At 41.0% G+C, this 10,849-nt stretch overlaps 1 protein-coding gene across 1 annotated transcript in view; it reads left to right on the top strand.

Annotated features, from left to right (window-relative positions):
- The window catches only part of KDM3B (lysine demethylase 3B), a 47,905-nt gene that overhangs the window by 16,831 nt on the left and 20,225 nt on the right, over positions 1-10,849 (top strand). The window contains exons 10-15 of the mRNA XM_066560004.1: positions 195-409; positions 1,394-1,546; positions 2,546-2,653; positions 6,984-7,111; positions 7,764-8,043; positions 9,006-9,262. Of these exons, the coding sequence (XP_066416101.1) occupies positions 195-409; positions 1,394-1,546; positions 2,546-2,653; positions 6,984-7,111; positions 7,764-8,043; positions 9,006-9,262 (1,141 nt within the window). The remainder of the gene's footprint in view (positions 1-194; positions 410-1,393; positions 1,547-2,545; positions 2,654-6,983; positions 7,112-7,763; positions 8,044-9,005; positions 9,263-10,849) is intronic.

The following is a 10,849-nucleotide window of genomic DNA, read 5'->3' as shown; positions in this document are numbered from 1 at the left end:
GTAGCTACTGCTTTGTATGCCTTATTCTCGGTGTTACTGGGATTTGCATAATAAGTGTACTGTCTGTAGAATATAGCACTCTAGCTGAAGTCTTTTTCCCCCCTTTCAGGGTTTATGTTCTGATATAGATGTCATTTTAAGTTAACTAAAGTTGATAGAGCAGTTTCTCAATTACTTCCTCCTACTTCCTGCAGGCTGGTATTTACCCGGAAAGGTATACTACGAGTAGAAGGTTTCTTGAACCCGCAACAAAGTGACACTGATGCTATGAGCCTATGGATTCCTTCTTCCTCCCCTGCAGAGGGGATCGATCTGGAAACTTCCAAATATATCCTGGCCAATGTTGGGGACCAGTTCTGCCAGCTTGTTATGTCAGAGAAGGAGGCAATGATGATGGTGGAGCCACATCGTACGTTGGGCTTTTGTCATGGTTTTTCCCACCCTTTATTCACTATATTCACTATAGTGCTATATTCACTCTCGGGTGGGGGGTGTGACTGAGGGACCAGAATTTGAGACTTTCTTTTGGATCGGTGAAACATTACCACCAAGGAAGCTAATGGTAACTTTCCCAGATATTATTCTTTTAATAACTAAATGCAGAAATCAGCTGGCTCATGCTCCTAAGAAAACAGAAATAAGCCCAAGCACCTACCACACTGACCAGCTATGCTTTAATGAACAGATTTTCTGATGTTTTCCTATCCTTTCATGCTCCAGGGACCTCATGTAAAAGCTCAGGGTTTTCTAGGGAGGGAGCAGTAACTTAATTCATCCCGCAAGGACTTAGCTGATCATCTAGTTGCCAGCTTTCCATTTCAGGGGGAAAGGGTTTGGGGGGGTGGGGGGGGGCGGTGCGTGGGGAGGGTAGCCAGTTAAGCTTATCACATGGGGATAACTGACCATCTAATTTTTTCCTGTTAGTTTCTGGAATGTACAAGGGCAGCCATTTGGAGAACCCCTTCCTTGGCAAATATGTTGGTTTAGAATCTAAATAGTTGACAGAGATCTGATTACTAAAACTAAATACACATTCTTTATGGTTTTATATATTGATATCACTTGTTGATAAAACTAGCAGAAGATTTGTGATTTTGCTGTAAGTTCCATTAGTCCTCCATTAAATTCAGTTATTACAGAACACTGTAAGGTGCTGCATTTCCTTGTAGTGTGCGTTTTGATACCTGACCTTACCCATTCTTAGAAATGGGAATTCTAATAGTGTCACTGGACTAGCAACTCAAAGAATGGGGCTATGAATGTAAAAAGCATGTGTTCCTATACTGCCTTCGTGTCATGTTGCTAGGAATTTATCAATGTTGCTGTGATACTCTCAGATGGGAGAAATGCGAAATTTCAAAGCAATAATTCGTAGTATGCCTTCTTTCTATAGAGAAGGTGGCATGGAAGCGAGCAGTACGTGGTGTGAGGGAGATGTGTGATGTATGTGAGACAACACTCTTCAATATTCATTGGGTTTGTCGGAAGTGTGGTTTTGGCGTCTGTCTGGACTGTTATCGGCTGAGGAAGAATCGTCCACGTAGTGGTGAGTACTGGGCATTTTTCTCCCACTGTCATCTTTGAGCTGAGTATAGTCAGGTAATAGTTTCTGGGAAGTTGTAGAAGGTTTTGTAGGAGAGTTACTGAGTATCAGCTTGGAAGGCTGCATGATTGGAACTTGTCTTACATGCTGCTGTTCCATTCTTCATTTCCTTATGTACCTGTGTTTTATCTATTTGCATAGGATGGGATTATTAAAATCACAGCATCAGCAGGCCCAAGCATAGAGTGTCTACTGAGACAGTTGACTGTCTCAGGCTGTATAGTTCTTTTCTTCAGAAAGTATAAAAGAAAAATTATGTACTGTCTTAACAGTTCAGAACTGTTGTATGGGGAACTAGTAAGCAGACACTGCAGAGAAAGCTGTCTTTGATAAGGCATTAGATTGGAAGGTTTTCCTTTTTTTTTTTATTTTTTTTTATTCTGTGACACACCAGGGCTTCTAATTCAGGAAGAAGTTCAGTAAGTTCAATTTTAAGAAACAGAGGCATGAGAAAGTAGATACCTGGCTGGGTTTTTTGGTGTACTCTACTGTACTGAGACCACTTTGGTAGCATGGATGCAAACAAATGGTAATCCCAGTGAGAATAACTAGTGACACTTACATTATTACATAGAGCAGATGTATAAAATACTGGATGTTAATAAGTGTGAATACTACTGTGTATTCATTATGATAACTTAGAAAAGTATAATGAGAACAAGAGTATCATATTTTAAAAATTGAGGTTAGAAGCCAAGGTTTTTAGGTGATTGAAGACAAGCTGCTATAGATGACTGAGGGGAAATTACTGTGGTAGCTGTATAATCTGAGGAGGCAGAAGTTGCTGTATATCCAGTCCTAATGATCTGTATTTATAATTTATTTCTGAGATCACCAGGTTAATTTCCTGCACTGTAAAGAATCTAAATAAACAATAGTAATGCACAAATATCCTGCATTGTAAAGCTTTAGTACAAAAATCTTTTTTTTTCTTTATTCCAGATACAGAGGAGATTGGTGATGAAGAAGTTTTCTCATGGCTGAAGTGTGCAAAGGGTCAGTCTCATGAACCAGAGAATCTCATGCCAACACAGATCATCCCTGGTACAGGTAATGCTTGAAACATGAAAGGAAAAATAGCAAATTTTGTACTAATTCTGAGCAAGAAAATGGAAAAAACATAAAGATAGGTGATGTTGTAGCTGATACCTCTTCTAGCATGGATTTAGAGGAAAATTCCACTTGCTACAGCAGAGGGGTTGAAGTGAAGGTAACGCAACTAAGGATTTGAAGCGTGCGTCCTTCTAGTATTAGCTGTGACTTGTTGTGGTCAGCTGTTTTTTAGTTGTATTTTAAGTAAATTTGTCTAAATAGCAAGAAAGAGTTTTTTGGTGATGGTTTGGTTTTTTTTTTCCCTTCTTCTCTGGGGACAGGGAGGGAAACTAAATGGTCCATGCTGACTATTTACTGGTCCTAAAAATCACAGAATCATAACATGGTTTGGGTTTGAAGGGACCTTAAAAAATCATTTAGCTTCAACCCCCATGCCACGGGCAGGGACTGCCTTCCACTGGACCAGGTTGCTGCAAACCCCATTCAACCTGGCCTTGAACACTTGAAGGGATGGGGCAAGCAGCTTCTCTGGACAATCTATGCCAGTGCATCACCACCCTCACAGGGAATAATTTTTTCCTAATAGTCAATCTAAACATACCCTCTTTCAGTTTAAAAATCTTGTTCCAGAGACCCTGAAAAAAAAGTCTCAGTGCTTATCATCCCCCCTGATGTATTGAAAAGGCACAACAAGGTCTCCACAGAGCGTTCTCTTCTCCAGGCCAAACCACATCAACTGTCTCGGCCTTTCTTCACAGGAGAGGAGTTCTAGCCCTCTCGTAATTTTCATGGCCTCATCTGAACCTGCTTGAAGAGGCCCATGTCTGTCACGTGGTGGGCACCCCAGAGTTGAAATGCTGAACTCTGGGTGGGGAGGTGGGCTGGGGTAGAGGGGAAGAATCGCCTCTCAGCCTGCTGGCCATGCTTCTTTTTATGTAGCCCAGGCTGCAGGATGGCTTTCTGGGCTGCAAGTGCATTTTCCCGAGTCATGTCTAGTTTTCCACCTAGCCATGTATCCAAGTCCTTTGCTGCAGGGCTACTCTCAATCCATTTCACTCCCCCACTCTGTACTGTTATTGAGGGTTGCCCCAAACCAGATGCGGGACCTTGCACTTGGACTTGTTGCGCTTAATGAGACTTGGGTGGGTCCACTCCTTAGGCTTGTCAAGGACGTGCTGGAATCTGTTGCGTACCTTAGCTTGGTGTCATCCACAAGTTTGTTGAGGGCATGCTCAATCTCACTGTCAATGTCGTTGATGAAGACGCAAATAGTATGGGTGCTAGTAAGGACCTTTGAGGGGCACCTCCTGTTACTGTTCTCCATTTGGGCATAGAGACATTTATGATAACCTTTGGATGTGATCATCCAGTCACTTCCTTACCCACAGAATAGTCCATTCATTAAAATGTATCTCTCCAATTTAGTGACAAGAATGTTGTGAGGTACTATATTGAAGGCCTTGCAGAAGTATAGGTAGATTGCAGCTATTTGTCTTTCGTTGTTTAATGATGCAATCACTCCATTGAAGAAAGCCACTAGATTAGTCAAGTGTGATTTGCCCTTGGTAAAGCTGTGCTGGCTGTCTCTAATCTCCTCTGACTTCCGTATGTTTTGACATGTCTTCTAGGAGAATCTGCTACATGATCTTACCTGGTTACTGTGGTGAGGCTGACGGGTCAATAATTCTCAGGGTCCTCGTTTTGAACCGTTTTAAAAATGGGCATAATGTTTCCCTGTTCCCAGTCCCTAGGGACTTCATCGGACTGCCAGGACTTTCCAAGTGTGATGGAGAGTGACTTGGCAACTACATCAGCCCAATCCCTCAGGACCCTGGGATGCATCTTACCAGGTTTCATGGACTTTTATACGTTCCGGTTCCTCAGGTGCAGCCCCACCTCAAATACTGTCTGCAGTTTTGGGCATCTCAGTACAAGAAAGATACGAAGCTGTGAGAGTGTGTCCAGAGCAGGGCGACCAAGATGGGGAAAGGTGTCAAGGAACAAGGCTTAGGAGGAGCAACTGAGGTCACTTGTTTTGTTTATCTTGGAGAAGAGAAGGCTGAGGGGTGACCCCACCACAGTCTACAGCTTCCTCAAGGGGGTCAGCAGATGGGGAGGTGCTGATCTCCTCTCCCTGGTTACCAGCAGTAGGACACAAGGAAATGGAATGAAGCTGCATCAGGGGAGGTTCAGACTCTGCTTCACTGAGTGGGTGGTTGGGCACTGAAACAGACTTTCCAGGGACGTGGTCAGGGCATCAAGCCTGTCGGGTTCAAGGAGTATCTGGATGATGCTCTTAGTTGTATGGTTTAGTGTTAGGTGCTCCTGTGAGGAGCAGGGAGTTGTTCTGAGTGATCCTCATGGTCCTCTTCCTGCTTGAGATTCTGTATGGTTCTCCAATGAGAGGAGGAACTTTATTCTCCCAGTTTCTCCTTTGAGGTTCAGGGTCTCAAGAGAGGTGAGAAAAGGGAATAAAACTGAAAACTGATGGGAATTAAAAATGTTGAGTATGTCAGCTTTCTCCATGTCAGTTGTCACTTGCTTGGAGATCTTATTTAGTGCAGATAGTATGTGTTGTATACATTTTCTTTAATCTTCTTTTTCTGTCCAGGATAACTGTTGAAACCCTTATTATTCTCTTCATCCCTTGTCAAATCCATTTTCGTCTTTGTGTTGGGTTTCCTGATGCCATCTCTGCACATCCAGGCAGCATCCAGGATTATGTGTCCTGGTTCTACTGACTCTGCATTTCATTCTTAGATTTTAGTTTGATCAGGATGTCCTTCTTGACCCATGTTCTTCCCTTGTCTTCCTTATTTTATTTTTTACATGGGGGAATTGGCAGTGCTTGCACTCCAAAATAAATGTTCTTAAAGAGCTGTGAGCTCTGTTCTGTTCCTTTGTCCCTGAGGGCAGTTTTCCAGTGCTTCCCATACACTAATTCCTTAAGCAAGTGAAAGTCTGCTCTGCTGAAATTCAGTCTTCTGACTCTACTCTTGATCTGGCCTCCACTCCTCAAGGTTGTGAATTCCACCATGACCTGATCACTGCAGCCCAGGGTGCCAGCAGTCTTGGCATGTCTGATTAGTTCTTTCATGTTGGTATGCGACAGGTCCAGTAATGCTTCTTTTGTGGTTGGTCTCTATGTCATGGATTAAGTTACCCTCAAAACACTCCAGAATTATCCTTGATTGCTTGCAGCTTGCTATGTTGCTTTTCCAGCAGACGTCAAGGTGATTGAATTTCCCTAATCATCATGTGAGCATGATGCTTCCTGTAGTTGAAATAAGAACACTTTTTCAACAGGCTCCCTTTGGCTGAGTGGACTGGAGTAAACCCCAGCAGTGAGGTTTTCTTTGTTGGCTTCGTCCCTCATTTTTGCCCATAAATTCTTGACCTGTTCATCACTGTTTTTCAAGGATCGTTCTCTGTGGTCAGTATGTTGTTCTACATGAAGAGCACCTCCCCACAGTTCACCGGTTCCACAATTAATTGTATCGTGCTTCAGTGATAAAGATTGGATTGTTGCTTTCTAGTTGCACAATGACTTCTGTCTCCTCCTGCTCATCACCTGATCTGCATGCATTAGTATGATGAGGCCCTCCAGCTGGGCTATCAACCTTACCTCTCTTGATAGGAATATACCCAAATTACTTTGAGTTATTTCACAGGTGTTTCCCTGTTGCTTCCTAATATGTTGGTAACCCCTGGCTTTTGTCTGTTGCTCAAATCTGCATCCCCTTTCCCCACTAAATCTTGTTTTCAAGTTCTCCATAAAAGTCTGGTCAACTTGTTGGCAGAGGCTTTCTTGGTCTGCTTGGGCAGGTGAATCCCATCTGCTCCCAGGAGACCTGACTTCTTGGAAGTAGATTTGTGGTCACAGAAGGTAAAACTGTTGAATATGGCACTGGCCATGCCGCCAGGTATTCATCTGGTCAATTCATTACATCTGTCTGTGTACCAGGAGGATAGAGGTAAACACCTGTGTTCCAGATCCTTTCAGCATTGCTTCAAGGGTTATATAGCTTCTTGTGGTGGTGTAAAGTCACCTCATTGCAGTATCATTGGACCCTACATGGAATAGTAGAAGCAGATGATAATCTGTAGGATTTGCCAGGTTTGACAGCCTCTCAGTGACATTGTGAAGGCAGTGTTAGCACTGTTCGCCACACTCTACTGATCAGGGACAATGTCTTGTTATATAGCATGTGACCTTAAAGATACTTTGTGGTAATACTAAAAAAAAACCCACTTCTTTGAAGATATAATTTTGGCCTTCTTTTAGATTTCTTTGCATGTGATATTCAAGATCTAACTTCATTTACAGCACTTTACAATATTGGAGACATGGTTCATGCAGCACGAGGCAAATGGGGTATTAAGGCCAATTGTCCATGTATTAACAGACAGAACAAATCAGTGTTGAGACCAGCTGTCACTAATGGAATATCACAGGTATGTAATTTGAAGCTGAAATTACCTTGTTTGACATTTACATTTTAAAGATCTATTAAGATGTTAGATCTGTTAAGCTAATCTGTTGTGAAACAGGAATTTTGCTTTCTCTGTATGTACTCTGAGGGTAGCAAAATCTGGGTCACTTTTTAGGGACATGAATTGCATCTGTTATCTACCAAGTAAGATATTATTTGGGCTAATACTCTTATGTAGAAATTGGGGAGGAAGCCATTAATATTGATGCTGTATTTTAAAACAAACCACTATGAGTAGCTAGCAACATGTGTTTTTATTTTGTTGTGCTTCCTGAAGGAATCTAGAGCAATTCTGTAACTGTCAACACAAAAAATCCTCCTGTAATTAAAAAAAAAAAAACAGAAAGAAAAGGAAAGAAATCAAAAAGATTGGGCTTATGTTAAAAGATGTCTAAAAGATGACATGGTAAGAATTCACACTACAGTGCAAAGGTGAATACACGCAGATAAAGAAGCTCCTGTATTCTGCTAAGCATAAATGAATTTTACTGTGAGCTTATAGCAAATGGAAAAACAGCTGACAAAATCAAATGCATTGGATATCGAAAATGTCTCCAAGTTGAACTCTTCCCTTTATTCAACATTTAGCTGTTTTTAAATATTTTTTGTTTTAGCTTCCAACTGTAAATCCTAGTGCATCAGTCTCTGGAAATGAGAACACCTTTTCCACTGGAGCAGGGACAGCAGGAGTAGGGCAAGTAGAAATGGACACTCTACCAAAATCTGAAGCAACTGACAGTAGGATAGAAGAATCTGTAAAAGCAGAGACGTTACCAGCCAATAACACTGGGGAAGTAAAGACTAACAGACCACTTTGTCCAGAAACAGCTCCATCGTCAGCTTTGCACTGGCTTGCAGATTTAGCAACGCAAAAAGCGAAAGAGGAAACAAAAGGTGAGCAGAAGAAATGCCCTCTGGGGTTGCTATTAAAAGATAAATGATAACATACTGTTTGATTGCTATACTTTGTGAGAGTGCCTTGCCCTAAACAGAAAAGAAAAAGGTAAGTTTTCTTCCTTTGCATCTTAGAACCAGTTTTGTTCTACAGGCTTAGAAAAATGCAAAGCTGGAAAGATGATACAGCTGCAGACAATACTGTCTCACAGTTTATTTCTGTGCCAGGTTGTGTATTTATTTTCTCAGAAGCTGATATCCTGATGTAAAATGATAGTAATTAATTTCAGATCTGGCTTTGTCACTTTATAACTGTTGAAGTAAATACAGCTCTTTTGTGTGCTATGTGAAGAATGTATTTCCAAGGAACTGAGACTAGAGTCCAGTTGGAGAGTTAGATGAAAGCTTAGAGCATCTCTAATACTCAGTAGTTGGAATGAATACACTTCCTAGAACTCAGAGGTAACGTGACTAACACAGGATTTATTCCTGTCCATATGTCTAGAAGGGACTACTTTACATATTGATGTTAAATGTTGATGAATCACTTGCAAGTTTTGCAGGTCACTGTAATATTAAAATTTTAATATTTACCATTTATCTACCATTAAAATTTTAAATATTTAAAATCAAAACATTAATTCAGAAAGTGAGGGAAATGTTTTTTTAACTGAATCCATTAAAAAGTTGTGTTTACATGTGTCAGATCTTTGATTGGATCTATTGTGCTGTTCAAAACCATAGCAGCATATGAAGGGCAAAATCTACGTGAAGTACCTTTGATGCTCATTGAGGTTCCTCATTCACTGTTACAGTGATAATTTACTGTTACCACAAGATTCTGTTAATATCCTATTTAATGTAAGAGGAAATAATTTCAGAAAACTTTGTGATCATTTTAACTTTGCCTCTTGGGGATTTTTTTCTCTCCCCTCCCTGTAATGTTTATATTTATCTTGCAGAATCAGGATCACTGAGATCAGTGCTTAATAAAGAATCCCATTCACCCTTTGGATTAGATTCCTTCAACTCCAGTACAAAGGTTTCCCCGCTAACCCCAAAGCTGTTTAATAGCCTCTTGTTGGGCCCAGTGACATCTAGCAACAAAGCTGAAGGCTCCAGCCTCAGAGATCTGCTACACACAGGGCCAGGAAAGCTTCCTCAGGTCCCATCAGACACAGGAATCCCCTTTCCTCCAGTCTTTTCTGCAGCTTCTACGGTAAATAATTTTGTATTCCTTCAATGATATCTGTTCTAGGGAAGGATTTTCATCTAAATGTTTTTATAGTATTCTACTCTTGAATGTTGAAACAAATGTAATGCCTCATCAAAACTCACCACCCCACAAATTTGTAGAGAATTTTCGTGCTAATTTTTAGTTTTAGTGTACTACTGCTGAGGAGAGGCTATTCTCTTCAAGATACCAAGAAAGTGGGTTAAATACAGCCTATAACTTGTTTTTGTTTAAATACAGCCTATAACTTGATAATCAGAATCCCTGCAAAGTTCACATTAAATTTCACATCTTTAAAAATATTGTAAGAGCATACCACAGAAAAAAAGACAAAAACTTCAGGGTAAACCAGTTTCTTAAACTTATGTATACTTGAAAGGCATTTGAGCTAGAATATACTTGGCCAGGATCTGCTGCTCCACCTGCATCACTACAAATCTATGGGGCCTGATGGGATTAAGAGAGCTGCTGATGTCATCACAAAGCCTCTCTCAATGAGTTTCATGTGGTCTTGGGAGTCTGGAGTGGTCCCAGCTGACTGGAAGCTGGCAAACGTTGTCCTGATTTCCTAAAAGGGCAAAAAGCAGTACCATGGAAACCACAGGCGTGACAGTCTCACTTAAGTGTCCAGTAAAATAATGGAAAATATTATTCTGGGAAGTATTTGAAAACATCTGGAATACAATGCAGTCATTGGTCACTGCCAGCAGTGTGGGTGGAAAGTCCTACTTGTTGAATGTGATTTCCTTCTATGACGGCACCACCTCATTCATCGGGGAAAGCCAGTAGATGTCATCTTTCAGTAAATTTTTGATGATGTCTCTCCAAATATCCTTCTGGACAAAATGTCCAGCAGACAGCTGAATAGCCACATTGGGACAACGTGCTCAGGCACAGGGTGGGATTCTTAGCGTGTCCTATGGAGGGCCAGGAGTTGGACTCGATGATTCTGATGGGTTGCTTCCAACTTAGCATATTCTATGGTTCTGTGATTCTGTGAGTTTAAGCTGTAGTTGCTATTTCTGAATGCCTTTTCTGGAATAAGGATACTTTAATCCATTTTGGAAGAAATAACTTTGAAAAAAAACCTGAACTAATCAATGCTGTTCGGAGTGGTTAGAAGCATTTCGTTTGAGGAGAAGGATAAATTCTGTGGAATTTATCAACACTTAGCTCTTTTTGGTGAATACTTTCTCCAAAAGCTTAGGCAGATAGAGTAAGAAGGAAGATGAAATGGCTTGTCTCATAGTGGATTTTTTTTTTAACTCTCTGACAGGCAGGCCAGCTGGCTAGCACCTTGATAATAGTTCATGTTGGTTGGTTTTGGGAGAGGGAACTGTACGTGAAAATATGATGCTGCTACAGGAAAGTGAATCCAAGAATACTTCTGCCTCTCATCACTGAGTACAGGCAAGGAAATTGTGGTCACTTGTTTTAAATCCAGGAAAGTGAATCCAAGAATACTTCTGCCTCTCATCACTGAGTACAGGCAAAGAAATTGTGGTCACTTGTTTTAAAGCAACTTATTCCTTCAAGGCTTGAGATAGCCTGTCTGAACTTGTATCCCTGTCC

The sequence above is a fragment of the Molothrus aeneus genome, chromosome 15, assembly GCF_037042795.1.
Source record: "Molothrus aeneus isolate 106 chromosome 15, BPBGC_Maene_1.0, whole genome shotgun sequence".
NCBI lineage: Eukaryota > Metazoa > Chordata > Aves > Passeriformes > Icteridae > Molothrus > Molothrus aeneus.
The sequence above is the reverse complement of the archived record's forward strand: the minus strand, read 5'-3'. Positions and strand labels throughout refer to the sequence as shown.